Source organism: Haliaeetus albicilla, chromosome 9 (assembly GCF_947461875.1).
Source record: "Haliaeetus albicilla chromosome 9, bHalAlb1.1, whole genome shotgun sequence".
In the NCBI taxonomy this organism is placed as follows: domain Eukaryota; kingdom Metazoa; phylum Chordata; class Aves; order Accipitriformes; family Accipitridae; genus Haliaeetus; species Haliaeetus albicilla.
In genome coordinates, this window is record NC_091491.1 from 18,544,104 (window position 1) to 18,563,811 (window position 19,708).

The 19,708-nt window shown below is 43.4% G+C and overlaps 1 protein-coding gene across 1 annotated transcript in view; it reads right to left on the reverse strand.

The window, feature by feature from the left end:
• Positions 1–19,708, reverse strand: part of ARHGEF4 (Rho guanine nucleotide exchange factor 4) — a 191,203-nt gene that overhangs the window by 121,956 nt on the left and 49,539 nt on the right. The window contains 1 exon segment of the mRNA XM_069791974.1: positions 3,377–7,810. Coding sequence (XP_069648075.1) covers positions 3,377–7,810 — 4,434 coding nt within the window.

Sequence of the window (19,708 nt, forward strand, 5' to 3'; positions counted from 1 at the left end):
AGCAGGTAATGAGAGAGGGGCTGGTCTGTGCTCCGTCAGGCTAAGAAGGGTTACTTACCAGTGTGGTAGCCAGAGGCATCAGGGACAAGCTGATCCAGTGCAGTTTGGTACAGCACTATAACACAGATAAAGCTGATACCACTGGAAAAATATCTGGCTGGGTGCTTGGGGAAAATATACCTATCCTCAGAGTGGAGGGTACACTGGGAAGTGAGCTCAAGGAACTTCGCAATTATGCATTTGTTTTGCAATAATGTCTTTACTGATGTGGAACAGAAAAGGTTCTTAATTTTATGACCTTTTTACTTAGCAACATACATAAGGAAGACCATCCTTAGTGTTTAGGTGATAATTATGGTGGAAAGACTTAATGCAAATATACTTTGCCTAATGTCTCTGTCATATTTTGAGAGATTCCTGAAAAAATAACTTCACTTACAAAATCCAGGGTGCAGTTGTACTTCATTTCACAATGTCATGAAAATGGAAATAAACAAAAGCCCTACCTGCTTTAATAGATTAGATGTTGTGTCCTGAAAGCTGGGACATTTACATTAATTTCTAGGCTCCAGCTGCATTTATCCAATTTCAGATATCATATTCTGCAGCCTCCAGAAGAATCAGGAAAATCAAACTGGTTTTATATGGCTTTGATACCATTAAATTTTTCATGGTTTTCTTTAATTTATTTAATCTAGCAATCAATTTAAGCAATTATTTATTTGTTCCTAACGGTTGTGTTATAGGATGTGGGCTTGCCTATTCAAGGCTTTACACATGCCTCATCTCTCCACTCTTTTCTAGATGCTCTTTTGGGTTATCATTTACAGGTCAATGATTTTATTCATCCTCTGAGGAACTTCATCTGTTGACAGTGTGTATAGTCCAAGTATCTTGCATTTTCCTAGGCAGGTCTAACACTGCAGCCTCTTGTTTGGAATGTGGTGTCCAGTATTGATTTTTTAAGTTAAGCTGATGCCCATGAAAACAAAAGATTTTCAAGTAATGCTGAGCACAGAAGAGAATAAAGCAAATTCTCTTCCCCTTCTGCCCACAGCAATTCCAGTACTATAGCCCTCACTTCTCAAACTGCCACCCACATGCTTCTTTAGATTCCAGACAGCATTAGCTAAAAAACCCAAACCAATCAACCCAAAAACTTTCATTGGGAATATGTGAGGAGAGGTTGAGGGAACTGGGTTTATTCAAGCTTATAAGAGGGCACTAAAGGCAATATAAGAACAGTCTGCAACAATTTTGTAGTTACATGGGTGACGGATCCAAACTCTTCTGAGTAGTGCCAGACAATGCCACGAGACAATGGCCAGAAACTGTAGCTTGGAAAGTTCTGATTGGGCATTAGGAAAAAATTTTTCCTCGGGAACATGTTTCCCAGAAGGGTGGTGAAATTTCCAGCAATGGAGGTTTTCAAGACTTGATTAGACAAAGTCATGGTTTTGTCTATCTCATTGTCCTGGTTTTAGCTGGGATAGAGTTAATTGTTTTCCTAGTAGCTGGTATAGTGCTATGTTTTGGGTTCTGTATGAGAAGAATGTTGATAACACACCGATGTTTACAGTTGTTGCTAAGTTGTGTTTAGACTAAGTCAAGGATTTTTCAGCTTCTCATGCCCAGCCAGCAAGAAGGCTGGAGGGGCACAAGAAGTTGGGAGGCAACACAGCCAGGACAGTTGACCCAAATTGGCCAAAGGGGTATTCCATACCATGTGACATCATCCCCAGTATATAAACTGGGGGGAATGGGGCTGGGAGGGATTGCCGCTCAGGAACTAACTGGGCGTCAGTAGGCGGGTGGTGAGCAATTGCATTATGCATTACTTGTATATTCCAATCCTTGTATTATTATTATTTTATTTTGCTATTATTATGATTATTAGTTTCTTCCTTTCTGTTCTATTAAACTGTTCTTATCTCAACCCACGAGTTTTAATTTTTTTTTTTCTTATTCTCTCCCCCATCCCACTGGGTGGGGGGGAGTGAGTGAGTGGCTGTGTGGTTCTTAGTTGCTGGCTGGGGTTAAACCATGACACCGGTGTTGCTACTAGTCCTGTCTGAAGAAGGAGGTGGGATTAAATGACCTCCCAAGGTCTGTTCCAACCACCCTTTTTCTGTTTCTATACAAAATATATGGAATTTCTATTAAAAAAATTAGGAGAAAGAGTAGGCTAAGACCTTTTTGGAGGGTACCTTAAAACTTCAATATAACCTGGATGCAAGAGACAAAAGGCAGTGGCGGCAGCTGCAAAAGCTGTGCGAGGGCTCATTTGAGTTGAACACAACTAGCCCTCAGCTGCAGAATTGATCAAGCTGTTTCCAGATTCATGAACTCTCTGAAAAATATCTACTTGGGATATGTAGAATCTCATACCCTCTCTCAAGTGCCACTTTTGAAAATCTGCTCAACAAAATTATTTTGCCCTTTTCTTAATGTCAACACTCATCATCATCAATACCGAAAAAGTAGCATGATCAAGCCAGGTTCTCGGATCTCAGCTAACAGATCAATCTCAGTCACTCTGGTGGTTTGCACTTAGCCACTGAAAGAGATTCCTAAGGTCCCAGCTGCTTACATTTTTTGGGAAATTTGGGAAATCCTCTCTCGGATTAGAAGTCTACTGACAGGCGAAGTCTCTGCTTTTAAAGGCCTCAGCCAAACAAGAAATCCCTACTGAAGATACAATCTTTCCTGTGAGATCCAGCCTTTCACAAATAAATTAATTTGTTACCAGGAGTAGAATACAACACAACGTCAAAAGGAGACCCTGAGTCCATGGGTGGTTTTCCATTTGCTGTAGAAAAGGCAGAAAGGGACTCCTAGTGGCAATCAAAGGGTAGTTATGGTGACTGCAAAAGACTCGTGGTACTTTGAAAGACAGCTCCTCATTGTCTAAAGAAAAAGATTTTACTTCTTAAAAAGTGACTGCTAGCAATAGGAATTGATTTCTATGTTGCCTTTCACTTTGAGAAACTTAATTACTATACACCAGTTACAAGGCTCTATTCTGACTTGTCCTAAGAGGGTTAAGACCCAGCTGAAAACTAGAGTTGAAGACAGGGTGGCATCTGTGTAATCTGTCTGAGCAATATTATGCATTAACACTGTTGTGATGACTTCATTCCTTTAGATTTTTGTGATAAATCCTCCCTTAAAAAGTGCATCAATTCATATAGTCTTGAACAGGAACAGAGAGATTAAGTAGTGCTACCTATCTTAGACAAAGAGGGATATTTATGCACCTATCTAATCAATGTGTTCATTAAGCTATTAAAGAGTTTCGCCGGAATTCCTGAACCATATTAAACCAAAAGACTGTGCAAACCAAACCACCACCTGATCATTCCCAGGCAAAACTCACCTCATCTCGGAGCATGTCACTAATGGAAGAAGCTGTGTTTAAGCTGATCTGGGATTGACTGCTTATGCCACTGTCATCCCTCTGGTATTCGTTGTCCAATGAGTATACAGAAAGTAAGAGAGTACCTCTGGGTTTCAATGTCTTTGGTCTCTCAGGAGCCTCTAAATTGCTTTCAACTGCAGAGCTGTTCCCAAGAGAGATCATCGAAGTGGCACATATTCTTCCAGGATAGCGGAAGCTCTTGTGTTGAGAGGTGGATCGTGGACTCTGCGGTTTAGGACTCATGGGCCTACAAGGCATGTCTTTACCATCAGAATTTGAGAGCTGGGGACATGATGGACTTGACTGACTAAATGGCAGCTGCAAGTCAGTGGGGCTAAATGGAGATTTCATCCAGTATTCCTCTAGAGAAGTATTTAAACTGTTGCTCAGAGCCTCCTGTTGTTCATCAGAGTCTGAAGTCTGTGAGTATCTTATGCCCAAGTCATGGGACTGTATTCGTTTTCTCCACATACCTGCAGGTGAAGAGACATCAACAGGCTCCACAGAGGTGTCAAAATAGTTGGTGTCTGTTGAGGAGCCATTAGCTGTTTCTGTTTTAAAAAATGTGTGCCCATTGGAACTATCCTGTCGGTCTACTGACATTGTTCTCATTATGTGGCTGCTAATTGCATTAAGGCTCTCCTGTGTTGGTGATAAACTTGCTAAAACAGGCCTTTTTAGTCCATCTGCCTCCTTGCTTTTTAGAAAAGCTTTCCAGGTGCTCTGGCGAAGTTTGGCTTTCTCCTTTTCATTTTTCAGTGATACTCTTGAGCTTTGCTCAGTATTTTCCTTTTCTGGAGATCTGGATTCAAATAAGCTTGAGAGGGATTTGTGTGCCAAGGCCAACCTTGCCCTGAACTTCTTACCCTCAGGGTTTTTGTTTCTTTTGTACTCATTTTCAGGGAAAGATTTTCTAATCCCAGAGTATTCCACAGGTTCACTGTCATTGTTTTCAGATGAACCTGAAACTTGTTGATCTGCATATTTGACAGTAGCCAGTGTAGGAGAAGTTGAATTTGTATCTACACCTTCCATCAGTATCCGACCAGAGCCAGAAGCCTTCCTCAGGCTCATTCTGTTGAATAATCCTGCAGGTCTCTCATAGAATAAGTCATCGTCATCAGAGTACTCAGAGGTGTAGCTTTCCTTCCTGTGGAAGGCTGAACCAGATGAGCAACTTTTGAAAGACTGTAAACTTTCAGTGTCTTCATCCTCTTTCCCAGCATCCAGTTCTTCCATCTTTGCCTTGCTGCCAAAGAAGCTGCTACTTCCCTGATTTTCTGCTGTGGCAAGCTTAGTTTTCCGGAAAGATGTCATTTTTGAGAATACTAAAAACCTGGAAGCTTTCCCACTGTTCCCATTCTTTGTTGGCTTTTGCACAGCTTTATAGAGACTGCTGTTACTTCCCAGGACGTGGAAAGAGTTCTCATCCATTTCCTCGCTGTTAGTGCTGCAGGTACTTATATTATCTAGGCCCAACATGTAAGCATTATGGGTCTCCCTTTTTGCAGAATAGTTAAAGACATCAGACACATCTAGATTCAGTGTCCTGTCTTTGCTAGGGTTAGCTGTGTCTTTTGCAGGAGAGCCCTCCTTTCCTTCACTAGGAGAAGGTTCTTCACAAATACCTCTTTGTTCCTTTGAACCATTACAGCCTTCACTTCCTTGCCTGCCTACTGCTTGTTCAGAAATGATGCTGGGCCCTTGAAGGGCAACATCAGCACCATCTCCCTGACACAAACTGCTTACACTGCATATTTCCTGTGTTACTGCAGTAGTTATACATAAGTCTTCCTCTCTGCCTTGATGTGCTTTGAATTCTTCTTCCTTAGACACCTGGTCATCTCCTGTTTCAGTCCATGACTTTCTGAACTGTTCTGCCTCTAATTCAAAACCAGTCTTTGTTCTGCAGGACTCTCTCTCAGAGATCACATCACCACTTCTATTACGTGATTTTAAGAGTGCTTCTTCACATTGATCTGCCTGACTTTCTGCAATAAATATATCATTGCCCAGTGGTACAGTAACACTCCTGTGTTCCACTTTTGCACTTGTTACCGAGGAATTACTACAAGTGAACCCTAAGGATGAAACAGCATCTGTTTTCTCTCTTTTCTCTTGTGAAACTTCTAGTTTTTCTTCAGCTGTATCCGTACCAGGGAGTATCTCTGCACTACCAGGAATGGGGTGAGTAGCCACAATTTGTTCTTCACAGCTACAGCTTTCACTCAGAACTCTCTCTGGCTCATCATGAGCTTTGCTGACAGTATGAGGAGACATCAAATCCTTGCTCACTACATTTCTCAATGTTCCAGTTACCACTTCAGCAGGAAGGTTATCTTTCAGTGTCTTGGACTGTAATGCTTTCTGCTCTACAGATACTATAATTAGGGCAGGCTTTAACTCTGGAAGAGTCATTAGGTGCCTTCTCTGGTTTATATAATCTGATCTGGGAGTCATTTCAACAGCAAAGACACTGTCTTTATCCTTTCCTTTATGAGCAGGATGTTCATTTGTTACTAGATCAGAGTGATTCCTTAAGGCACCAGTTTTGCAACTTGTATCTTGCCGCATTGACTCTTTGTGCTCTGTCCCAGTGTTACTGCCACCTGGTTGCAATGTGGTTTCCAGGACTTCACAACAGAAGTCAAGGTTAGAAGAATCATCTACCCATCTTTCTCCTACCATGATCTCCATGCCTGACAGTTCAGATTCAAGGTCATTCTCCTTCAAACTTTTCTGCTCTATTCTACCAGTGGAAACACAGTTTATAGAACAATCACAATCTCTATTTTCCACAACAGCAGGAAAACCTATGTGACAAGCTGCTAGGTTCTCAGTGTCACCAATGCTAGATTCAACATCAATATCACAAGGGAATTTGTCTGTTTCCAGATCTCTTTCAGCTTTGTACTTGTCACTTTTTATACGTTCTTCAGCATTTATGATCACTGGCTCACAGTCCAGGGCAGATGAAGTCTCCTTTTGTTTCAGATTACACTCACAAGCATCAGTCTGTGTAGAAGATAAGCTATGAGCACATGTACCTACTGATTCTGAGCTAAGGCCACATGTCTCTGATTTAGAGTGCAAATAATAATCAATGAACTGGGGAGAGCCTGCTGGTTGAGAAAGCTGACACTTATTTGGGTCTATGTCAGTATTAAGAAGAGATCTTTTTATGCCAAATTTTCCCTCTACTTTTATTGCCTTTTCAGGGCTTAAAGGTACCCTTCCTAAGTTTTTCCAAGTGTATTCAAAACCCAGCCCTTGAAGATGTATTCTGGAACATGACCATCTAAATTTGTCTGCCGGATGAATACAGTTCCCCACATATTCTGTCTTGCTTTGAGTACTGATATTTTCAGGTACACTGTGCCATGTTTTACTTTCAGTAATCTCTGACCCTGTGACTGGTGGCTGAGATTTTGGGTTGAAGCAACTCTGGTAAAAGAATGAATCTGATGTCAACATGGTCTCTGTACTTCCATGTTTTATCCTTTTACCTGTAGTTTCCTCACTATCAACTGAGTTCCTCCTGCTGCATTTTATACTGGACATAGATTCTAATTCACACTTATAGTCAGATGTCTCAGTGTAACTTTTATGGTTAGGTCCATTTGTTTCAAAATGAAGATTAGGCAAACTACAGCTTGATGCTGCATCTGACCAGAAAGAAGATTGCTGTACCTCAGGAAAAATCAAACAACTTTCTGAGTTTGCTTTGAAACAAGCAATGCTTAATACTGCAGGATGTTTCTTCTGTCTTGTAACATCATCTTCTGTAGGTACTGAGTTGGTATAGGACTGCACTTCACTGCTTTCAAACTCTGCTTTATCTTGCAATACTGCTACAAACTTTCTATTTGTCTGTGATATAATGCCCTCTTCACTGACTTGGTTCTCTGTGTTGGAAATATCACTAGTTAATGTTAGCTCTTCATCACCTAATTCTTCACCTTCTGACCTCGCAGATTGTATGCAAAATTCAGTTTTGCTTGGTGCTGCTTTTATTTTGGAGGATACTTCTAACCACACCTGCTGGGTAAATTCTGGTTGACTTGAGCACTTAAGTTCATGGAGGGTTGTTTCTGCCTTTGCTTTAGGAAGACTACAGCACAGATTTTCTTTTTCAGTAAAAAGGCAGTTTGAATCCAAGCAAGTTTCCCCAGTTACATCACTGGAAACAGATTCTGTGTCTGATGCACTCTCATAAGGCTCAGTTTTTACATCTGAAAAAGATCCACTCTGATGTGACAGGGTCTCAAAATAATCTTCATCTGTTTCTTGGCTGGATCCACGTATCTCCAGCTCTATCGTGCTTGGGGTAGAAGAACTCAGATCATCTTCAAACTCTCCTTCACTGATGTAGTTTTCAACTGGCTCTGGGGTCTATGAATAAACAGAAAAGAATGATTTAGCAGTGATTTCCCACAGCAGCAGAGTAGCATGAATTATTATTAGAAAAGGGACTTAGGAACACAATTCATTTAATAGACACTGATGTCTTTGGAAGTTATACTTGATATTTTACTTATTGATGGATCTGAGATCTTTTTAGTTCTTACTTTTTGTTTTTTAATTATTTTTTTTTAAATTTTAATATGTAATTATGAAGAGGCCAAAATTTGAGTTTGGGCCATATCTTTCATAGCCCAATACCAAGACACTTTTCACATTTGATTAAGTCAAATGGAAATCATCCCTTGCCAGTAGAACTAAAAACTCTAATGAATCCATCTCCAAATCTGAAGAGGAGGTTTATGTGATAAACCTGAAATGTAATTGTTACTGTCCAAATTACAGAAATGTGACATAAATATATGCAGAACAGTTTTGCACTTGAATAACTGGATACTTGAACCAAAAAGCTTGAACCAAAGGTGAAAGAAGTCTTTAATCTCATTTTCCAGAAGGCTTACACCAGGAGCACTACATATATCAGTTATCAGAGCACTTCCAAATCAGTGGCTGCGAGCAGAAAGATCAAAACCACAGTGTCAATATTAGGAAATGTCTTTGCCCCAGACAGCTACCCTGGGAGAGTCTCAGTCTTCTTTTCTTTAACCATCAGAAAGAAGTCTGGATAATTCTCAAGTTTAAAGTAGAAAATAAAATCATTGCAAGCTTTCCTGAGGTAAAAATAGTACTTGCCATCTGTCAGCTTCAGGTCCAGCTATTGTCAAAAATTCTATAAATGTACCCAACAAAGATATTTAGCTGATTCCAGCCTCGGTCCATTAATATCTAGAATAAGAAGCTATATAAATATAAATGGCAGCCTTTAATCCTAATGCTGGATGCCTCTTTAACCAGGTTTTGATAACAGTCATCACAAGAATGATCAGCACATTTCAAAATCTGAAAACTAAGATAATAAACAATGACAGACATTTCTCAAAAAAATCAAACCCACAAGTGAATGGCAGCCATCAAACTAGAACACAAGGTCCCTTGGCCTGAGCTGCATGTCACCTTTACCAGTGTGCTTTGTCACAGAGGAAATATGAGTCCTCATACAGGAAGCCAAATTCCAAATCACATCAGAGGCTAAGTCACAGAGTTTCTGGTTCTAGGCTCCAAAACATAGAGGGTAAATCAGAAAAAGGAAGGCACTAGGGTTATTTCCAAAAAGAAGCCTCTATAAGTAGATTGGTATTTCCTCTTGACAGAAGAAGGAAAATACAAATTGAATGGAAGAGAGAGAGGGGAGGATTCAGTGCTTCAAACCAAGTCCAAAATCACTTTCACACCATTACACCTGACCAAATTGCACTGTAATGGCAACACGAGTCACATAAGCAAGAGAGCAACATGTCCTTTACTGTCTGCAATCAGTGATACACGTAATTGAGGTCCATTAATAATGTCAAATTCCACTATCACCAGGACAAAAATGACCAGCATTAAAGCAGTACAGACCAGCATTTCACATAATGACTGAGCAACATAAACTGTGAGCAGTTGGCTCACACAGCAGTGAGTACAGCAGCAGCTGTTCAACAGTAACAGTACTGCCTCTTCAATAGCATTGTAAACTCAAATTTACAGATGGCAGTAAAGTAAGATAAAAACTGTTCAGGCAAGTAGGAACAAAGTAATGAAGATGCCTAACTGTCCCCAAGGATAATTATGAATTAAATTAAAAAAAAATTAGGGCAGAGATCCCTTACAGTCCATCTATCATTCCAAACATAGTTATGTCAGGATATTCATACTGTGACCCCTTCCAAATTACTTATTTTTAATGGGTATTATACAAAATTATGCAATTAAAGCAGAAACAGAGGCCCCACAATTGCCTCCACACCTTGTGGAAAATGAGGAAGCAAATTCTAGGTATGAAGGGCACCAATTAATGTCAACCAGCATTCCTGGACCAGGCCCAGGACTGAACACATGCCCCCAGTGCTGCTAAGGGGAAGAACCAGCATCAGGATCAGGTTGGTGGGGCTTACTCTACCAGATGTACCCTGGGATGGAGTTCCCCTGAGGAGGCAGAGAACATAGAAGCTTCAGTTCCTGCTCTGTCTATCAAAGCCCTCTGCCTAACAGACAAGAGAGTCCTAGAGCTGACCTCTAGTAAACCTGAAATTCATGAGTTCACTGGACTTCCCATAGTGACGAGGGAAGAAGTCCTAACAGGGCAAACAACATGCAGATGGTGCCATTTTTACCTTCTTCTATGGGTCTTTGACTTCTCAGTGCCACCAGGAGGCCAGGCTTTTGCTCTGACCACCTGTCATACGTAGTTTAATTTCCTCCCATCCTATAGCATGTATATTTTGTTCGGATTTGAGGACTACTTCTCTTTGTTTTTTACTGTTTTTTTTTCTGTAAAAATTGAGCCTAAAGGACTCAGTCAGAGCAGAGAGAGGGAAGTTTACAATGGGCAGGTCCTTTGATGTAGCCCTGTCTTCCCAACACGGACAATCACAGGCTTGAGAACTGAGTAGACATGTAGAAGTGATCCTCAACTATGCTGCTGATTAGACAACAGTCCTCCTGTCTTTATTTCCCATGAGATTACACTGAGAACTTCAAAAGTCAAATTATGGCTCCTTCCTGGGAAGGGTGGTTGAGAAACCCTCAGCACCCATGGACAGAGTTGTGTGTTTATACATCTCTTCAATCTCAAAGCAGATAAACAGTTAGAAGGCAAGAGCCTGGAATAACTATGAAAGAAACTACTTTTAAAATAAGGCTTTTGCACTTGACAGACAATAGACAAATCATAGCAAAGCTCCCCCTGCCTGCTTTTCTCTTGCATTTCTTTCACTGTCTCTGAAACTTGCTAAGAAATAGGATGAAATTGAAGTTACTGGTCTGTCTTGCTGTCATTGGATGCAGCCATATATGATCATATCAACCTAAAGTCACCAGAAAGATATAACTTGTGACTTTGATGTGTGAAGACTGCTGTCTCCATAACATAAGATACCTTCCATGCAAGTTGCCCTCTAACCGAGGACTGACAATGCTCATATGTGACATCTGCTACCATGGGCCCAGCCACTCCTGTCCTGTGAAAATTTTTTACTCGGTGGGGAAGTCATGTATCATTTTTTCTCTGGATCAGGTTCTGTATTTGCATAATTTTCTCATACTTACAATATTACATTGCAATAATTGTGAGCTTCTCAGATATTGTATTTCCCTAATTTTCTCTGCCTAACAATTGGTAGGATAGGTTAAACAGACAATTGTATTACTTACAACTAGTCTTTTAGTGAAGGATTTTATTCTTAAATCTCACAACCACAAAAAAGACTCTGACCATTTATATGGTCTTTGCTTTTACTTTTAATACAAGTTCCCTAAGCAAGCCCAACCTGCATTCCCACTAACTTGCACCTTACCCTAGTTACTACCTCATTGCCAGCTCAGGGAATATCGGCACAGTTTTTCCCTGAACTCAAGACAACATAAAAGCATTTTCAGTTGATATTTCAAAAGATTCAGACAACTGATTTGTCCATAGGTGAAGGTAACAACAGCTCTTGAGTTGGTATTAATATAGATGTCATAAATCTCCCTTTACACCTAGTTTGATTGAAAGGCACAGGCCAGTGTCTTTGACTCGCAATGTGATGAGAATAAAATGCAGTTTCCATTAATACAGGTGAGAGGAAGCCAGCTGTCCTCTCTGCTCAGTGGGCCTCAGCCCTGTTCATCAAGTGCAGAAAATGTGCAATTCCCAGGGTAGGCATGAGGGCATCATTTACAAAAGGTCTCATCCTGCAGAGTGCTGTATGCTCTCAACTCCTGCTGATGCAATTATAGGTGAGCTCAGGGCACTCGGAATTTGGCTGTGCTTACTTCAGTACTCTGTGTTTGGGTTATCTACATGCTCTCTCCATTACTGTCTTTGAGAAGGGCAACACTAATACAGCCACTTAAAAAGGGGGAGGAGAGAGAAAGATAGACAAAACTAGTGTATGAAACTGGCCACTTGAATGGCAATGTAGGATTGTTAATACAGCTGCTTCAGACTTCAGCTGTAATGTCATCTAGGGTTACTTGCATTGGTTTAACTTGTGTCCTAGATATTTAAGTAATAAACTGAATGGAATTACTGAAAAGACTGTGAGTTTCTGCAACTCCTCCTTGGCTTCCCAGGGATAGTGACTGGGTATGAAATTCTTAAATCCTCATGATAGCTAAACAATAAATATTTGAGGCACTCTAACATGGTAGCATCAAACTCATCCATCCTCTGTGTAATGAGAGCTGTGAAAAGCTGAGCTTTTTCTACATCTAAGTCGGGACTTAGGTGGCCTACACAGGTTTGAAAAATGCTGGTCATGGAACTGTTATAGTGATTCTGGATATCCTGAACTGAGGGCACAGAGTAAAAACCAAAGGCATGTTCAGTCACAGGACAGAAACAGCATTTGAAATACCCAGCTTCTCCTTCTGTGCCTTTGATACACCTCTGCTCCAAAAGGGACAGCCTTGGAGCAAGAGAGTCCAGCCTCAAGGTCCTAGTAAGCCTTGGTCTCTCTAACTGGGCTGGCAAAGGTTGCCTAAGTAATGGTACTTCTAGAAACTTGGGTGTTTGTCAGGTTGGAAATGCCTGGGAAGATCTAAGACCATCAAGTCTTTCCAGAACAGTCACAGAAACGGCTTTTCATAAACTAAATTATTTTCTTGGATTTAAGGCAAACACAGCACAAGAAGCGTGTGTTCCCTTCACAAGAAGTTCTGTCACAGAGTTCAAAAGTGGTTCATGGCAACCACGAACCACAGCTGCCACCCCAGTGAACCAGTCACACTACCTCAGTCACCATAGAGCTATAAAGAAAAAGGCCTTCAAACACATTTGTGGAAAAGATACAGACGGAATTAATGGTTTCAATTTACTTACTCTCTTCCATACTTAAAAAAATGCAAAGCATGTCCAGAAATCCTTAAAGCAAATTGGATGCCAGTCAGAGGTTGGATTATACATGGTATAAAGAGTCACAGGCCCAGCCCAGGGGAACTTTGTGTGGCAAATGAATTTGCATGTGAAGTTTTATTCTCTGAAGGGAAAACATAAAACTCTTTGGGAGAGCCCTCCCACATGCCCAGAGTTGTGTTTTTCAGGGTTTGCATAATACAGAAGCACAGAGCTTGGGAAAGGCTCTTAAATTAATTGTGACACAACTCCTCAAAAAAGCTACCGTCGGGAAAGGACTTCAGACAGGAGGTGACAGTGTAGGGTCCAGAGCAGTAGCTGCAACCTACCCAGAATCCCTCTGCACTCATCTACTGGGGCTTGAAAAATGACCCAGCAGAGATTCAGATTAGAAACTATAAAGAAAATGTTACATAGGATAGCCACATAATGTGCCCAAGGCCTCAAATTATCTTCCTGATCAAATCCAGCTATCCAAGACCTTTTCTTGAATTGCCTTCATCATGAATAATGGAAATATGGGAATGAAAAAGGAAAAGAGGGCACACTGGCAAAACCTTCATTTTCTGCTACTTCTTTGTAAAAACAAACCTTATTACACTTAATGAGTAAGAAGTACATTTAAAGACATTAACTTCAGATAGAACTTTGGTTTCTCAGTGTCGTGGTTTCAGCCCAGCCGGTAACAAAGGACCACGCGGCCGCTCGCTCACTCCTCCCGCCCCCCCTCCGGTGGAATAGGGGGGAAGACGGAGGAGAGGAAAAAAAACAAACCTGGAACCTCGAGGGTTGAGATAAAGGCAGTTTACTGGAACAACACAAAGAAATTGCAACAACAACAACGGTACTAATGAAAAAGTATACAAAAAGAGTGATGCACAGTGCAACTGCTCACCACCCGGGACCCGACGCTCTGCCACTTCCCCCACCGAAAAGAAGAGCACACCCCCCGGCCCACTCCCCCTTTATATACTGAGCATGATGTCACATGGTATGGAATAGCTCCTTGGCCAGTTCAGGTCAGCTGCCCCGGCTATGCCCCCCACCTCCCAGGTTCCTGTAAAAAAAAAATTAACTCTATCCCAGCTGAACCCAGGACATTATCCACCCCTTATTCTATACCATCTACATCATGCCCAGATCTTACATTTTCCAATCGACCACTACCACTTCCTTGTCTTATATATATAAGTATATGGACTTGCGTCCGTCCCCGTCGCCCCCCCGCACACACACACACACGCAAATGGTATTCCTTTAGCGTATGGGCTATCCCTCTAATGTGTCCATTGATTTTATTTAGTCCATGACTTTGGGGCTCCATCTGTTGTAACAGTTCTTCAGGATAAGAGAGATGGTGTGAGATGTTGGGTTGTTGTATGCTGCCTCTGGAACTTGAGGCTAGTACATTTGGTGCAACTCACGCCCTTGTTCTGCAGGTCGAAGATGTTGATCTTGAGGAAATTGCTGGGTGTCAGTTCAAGTTCTGTCGCTGTTGTACTTGGCTTAGTTTCAAAGTCCATCCCGCAGTCATTTGGGTAATTCTTACAGTAATACCCTTGATATGGCATATAGACTCTATAGATACAATGACATGCATTGGCAGGGTATTTAGCAGTTAGGTATCATACAGCCCAATTCACTGGCTATTCTCTCCCAAAATCAAATCTCCCTGAGGTACACATCGAACTTCCCCATCCTTCTGCATCACCCACCAGGTGTACCCAGGTCCCTGAGCAAAAACAACCCCTTGAATGGGTTTGCCTCTGCTTGAGGGAGGACTAACCCAGACTGTCTTTCCTAACATACTCCTCATGCGCACTACAGGGACTTTATCGCCTTCTACAGTATGTGGAAGTCTTGGTTGGGCGGGGCCAGCCCGATTGGCGGATCCTCTAGTATTAACTAACCAGGTGGCTTTTGTTAAATGTGTATCCCAATGTTTGAAAGTCCCACCCCCCATCGCTCTCAATGTAGTTTTCAGCAGTCCGTTGTATCGTTCGATTTTTCCGGAGGCCGGTGCGTGATAAGGGATGTGATATACCCACTCAATGCCGTGTTCTTTGGCCCAGGTGTCTACGAGGTTGTTTCGGAAGTGAGTCCCGTTGTCCGACTCGATTCTTTCTGGGGTGCCGTGTTGCCATAAAATTTTCTCTTCAAGGCCCAGGATAGTGTTCTGGGCAGTGGCATGGGACACAGGGTATGTTTCCAGCCATCCAGTGGTTGCTTCCACCATTGTAAGCACATGGCACTTGCCTTGGCGTGTTCGTGGGAGTGTGATATAGTCAATCTGCCAGGCCTCCCACTGTTTATATTTCAGCCATCGCCCCCCATGCGACAGGGGTTTTTGCCGCTTGGCTTGCTTAATTGCAGCACATGTTTCACATTCGTGGATGACCTGTGTGATAGTGTCCATGGTCAAGTCCACCCCTCGATCTCGAGCCCATCTATATGTTGCATCTCTCCCCTGATGGCCTGAGGTATCATGGGCCCACTGAGCCATAAATAGCTCACCCCTACGTTGCCAGTCCAGGTCCACCTGAGACACTTCAGTCTTGGCGGCCTGATCTGCCTGCTGATTGTTTTGATGTTCTTCAGTGGCCCGACTCTTGGGTACATGAGCATCTATGTGACGTACTTTTACCACTAGCTTCTCTATCCGAACAGCGATATCTTGCCACAGTGCGGCAGCCCAAATGGGTTTACCTCTGCGTTGCCAGTTGCCCTTCTTCCATTGCTGTAGCCACCCCCATAGGGCATTTGCCACCATCCATGAGTCAGTATAGAGATAGAGCACTGGCCACTTTTCTCTTTCAGCAATATCTAATGCTAGCTGGATGGCTTTCACCTCTGCAAACTGACTCGATTCACCTTCTCCTTCAGCAGTTTCTGCAACTAGTCGTGTAGGACTCCATACAGCAGCCTTCCACCTCCGATGTTTTCCCACGATGCGACAGGACCCATCAGTGAACAGGGCATATTGCCTCTCATTTTCTGGCAGTTTATTATACAGCGGGGCCTCTTCAGCCCGTGTCACCTCCTCCTCTGGCAACATTCCAAAGTCTTTGTCTTCTGGCCAGTCCGTGATCACTTCTAAAATTCCTGGGTGACTGGGGTTTCCTATGCGAGCCCGTTGTGTGATCAGTGCAATCCACTTACTCCACGTGGCATCAGTCGCGTGATGTGTAGAGGAAACTTTCCCTTTGAACATCCAGCCCAGCACTGGCAGTCGGGGTGCTAAGAAGAGCTGTGTTTCAGTACCAACCACTTCTGAAGCGGCTCGAACTCCTTCATATGCTGCCAATATCTCTTTTTCAGTTGGAGTATAGCGAGCCTCGGATCCTCGATATCCCCGACTCCAAAACCCCAGGGGTCGGCCTCGGGTCTCTCCAGGTGCTTTCTGCCAAAGGCTCCAGGTAGGGCCATTCTCCCCAGCTGCAGTGTAGAGCACATTTTTAACATCTGGTCCTGTCCGGACTGGCCCAAGAGCTACTGCATGAACAATCTCCTGCTTAATTTGTTCAAAGGCTTGTCGTTGCTCAGGCCCCCATTTAAAATCATTCTTCTTCCGGGTAACTTGGTAGAGAGGACTTACAATTTGACTGTAATTTGGAATATGCATTCTCCAAAAGCCCACAACACCTAAGAAAGCCTGTGTTTCCTTTTTATTAGTCGGTGAGGACATAGCTGCTATTTTGTTGATCACGTCCGCAGGGATCTGACGACGCCCGTCTTGCCATTTTACTCCTAAGAACTGGATCTCCTGCGCAGGTCCCTTGACCTTACTTTCTTTTATGGCAAAGCCAGCCTTCAAAAGGATTTGGATTATTTTCTTCCCTTTCTCAAAAACTTCTTCTGCCATGTTGCCCCATATGATGATGTTATCAATATATTGCAGGGGCTCTGGAGCTTCACCTTTTTCTAGTGCAGTCTGGATCAGTCCATGGCAAATAGTGGGGCTGTGTTTCCACCCCTGGGGCAGTCGATTCCAGGTGTACTGGACACCCCTCCAAGTGAAAGCAAACTGTGGCCTGCACTCCGCTGCCAAAGGAATGGAGAAAAATGCATTAGCAATGTCAATTGTGGCATACCACTTAGCTGTCTTTGATTCCAGTTCATATTGAAGCTCTAACATATCTGGCACAGCAGCGCTCAGCGGTGGCGTGACTTCATTCAGCCCACGATAATCTACTGTTAGTCTCCAATCCCCATTAGATTTCCGCACGGGCCATATGGGACTATTAAAGGGTGAGTGAGCCTTGCTGACCACTCCTTGGCTCTCCAATTGGCAAATCAGCTTATGGATGGGGATCAGGGAGTCTCGGTTGGTGCGATATTGCCGCCGGTGCACCGTCGTGGTAGCAATTGGCACCTGTTGTTCTTCAACCTTCAGCAACCCCACAACCGAAGGGTCTTGGGAGAGACCAGGCAGGGTAGACAGCTGTTCAATCTCCTCCGTCTCCAATGCAGCTATACCAAAGGCCCAACGGTACCCTTTCGGGTCCTTGAAATACCCCCTTCTGAGATAATCTATACCAAGGATGCACGGGGCCTCTGGGCCAGTTGCAATGGGGTGTTTATGCCGCTCATTCCCGGTTAGACTCATTTCGGCTTCCAATACGGTTAGCTCTTGGGATCCCCCTGTCACACCAGAGATACAGATGGGTTCTGCCCCTTTATAACTTGATGGCATTAGGGTACATTGTGCACCAGTGTCTACTAGAGCCTTATATTCCTGTGGGTCTGACGTGCCAGGCCATCGAATCCACACTGTCCAGTAGACTCGGTTGTCCCTCTCCTCCACCTGGCTGGAGGCAGGGCCCCTCTAATCCTGGTTAGAATATCTGTTACCCACTTTTTGCACACGTGAATCAGAATTCCCTTCAAGAGGATCAGAAATGAGATCGGCCCATCTACTGCGCCCGGGGGACTGCTCACGGGAAACTGGAGCAGCAGTTTTCCAAGAAGAATCTTCTTTTCTGGTTGCTTTTTCTCGCAACTCCCGTACCCGTGCATCCAAGACTGAGGTAGGTTTTCCATCCCACTTCCTCATGTCCTCTCCATGGTCACGCAGGTAAAACCACAGGTTAGCCCGTCGTGTGTACTTTCTCTCTCCTCTCTCTTGGGCAGAGGAACGCTTACTCCCAATAACTGCAATGCGGGCCTGTACAGGTGAGGAGGAGGACATATCTACTTTGAATTGCTGGAACTCTCGGGACAATTCCTCTACAGCTGAGACACAGGCCCGTAGGGAGGAAGAGAGACTTCCTTCGTATTGCCGGAGTTGGACAGCCAATTCATCCACCGTTTGTCCATAGCCTTCTTTCCAGGACATTACTGCCAATGAGTTGGCATAGGTTGGTGGTGCACTTCGTAGAAACTTCCGCCACATCGGTTGTGTGCATTGGACTTCATCTGGATCTGTGGGTGACTGCACATTTTCTGGATCATTATAAATCACCTCCAGCACGGCTAATTCCCTCAGGTACTGGATACCTCTCTCCATGGTGGTCCACTTGCCTTGGTGACATGTAACTTCATCCCTGAAAGGGTATCTTTCCTTTACACCTAACAGAAGTCGCCTCCAGAGGCTGAGGACTTGTGTTTTTCTCCCAATCGCCTTGTCGATACCCCCTTCTCTAGACAGAGATCCCAACTGCTTGGCTTCCTTACCCTCTAATTCCACACTACTAGCCCCATTATCCCAGCATCGGAGCAGCCAGGTAACAATGTGCTCACCTGGGTGGCGGCTAAAATCTTTTCGCATGTCACGCAACTCACTCAGGGATAGAGATCGGGTAATTATTTCAGGTTCTGCCTCTTCCTCCTGTTCTCGCGATGACCCTGGTTCATCTTCATCTCTCACTGAGCGAACTGATTTCTTTGTGTGTTTCTTTTTCTGTACAGGGGTGACTGATACTGGCACAGGTTGGTTCTCTGGTTTAGTGGCAGTATCTGTCACCGGGGTAGGGTTAGCCACGGTGCATGTTGTCGGGGTTGGGGTAGCCACGGTGCATGTTGTCTTGTTTTCCATCTTTTCCCCCTTTTCCCCCTGGGGGTGCTGCATAGTATCAAGCAGGGTTTGGTAGATACCGGCCAGGGCCCAGCACAGTGTAGTGAGTTGTGTGTCTCTGGGATAGCCACAGCATTTTCCTTTCAAAAATTCTATCACTTCATGAGGGTTCTGCAGTTGTTCGGGAGTGAACTTCCAAGTCACTGGAGGTGAGAAGTTCTCTAGATACCTGCCCACATCCTCCCACATGCCGTGCCACCCATAAATATCCAGCTTTGGGACAGATCTCTGGGTGGTACTCTTAAAGAGCCTCTTTGTAGCCCTAGACAAGACCTGAAACATAGTCAGGAGGCATAGCACTAACAGCACACAGGCTTGCGCATCCCAAGGATATTCAAAATTCTCGAAAACTGTTGTAATTAGTTGGAAAGAGAAAAAGGAGGGGAACGGATGGGGGGAAGTATCCCCCCCTAACTTCTCCATGGATTGGGTGTAATTACCAATAAAATCCGACAGAAGGTGCCCAAAGTCTGGAAATGATATCACTGCCTCATACAGATAACAGCTTAACCTCATGACCAGTGATGTAATCATTTCACAAGTCGACATTGCCCAGTACAGCAAAATGATAATCCCAATCACTCTCCCAGAGATGAGATACGCAACTACAGGCAATACATAAAGCATATAAGAACTTACAAAACGCCACCATGTAAACAGCTGAATCAACATTGTGACTAACATCTATTTATCTAGTATAAGAAATGCGTATGACAAATTTGTTTCAACACGCTCTGGCCAGATCTGTCGTTATCTCAACCCTTCTTGCCCCATGTTGGGCGCCAAAAAGGACTGTCGTGGTTTCAGCCCAGCCGGT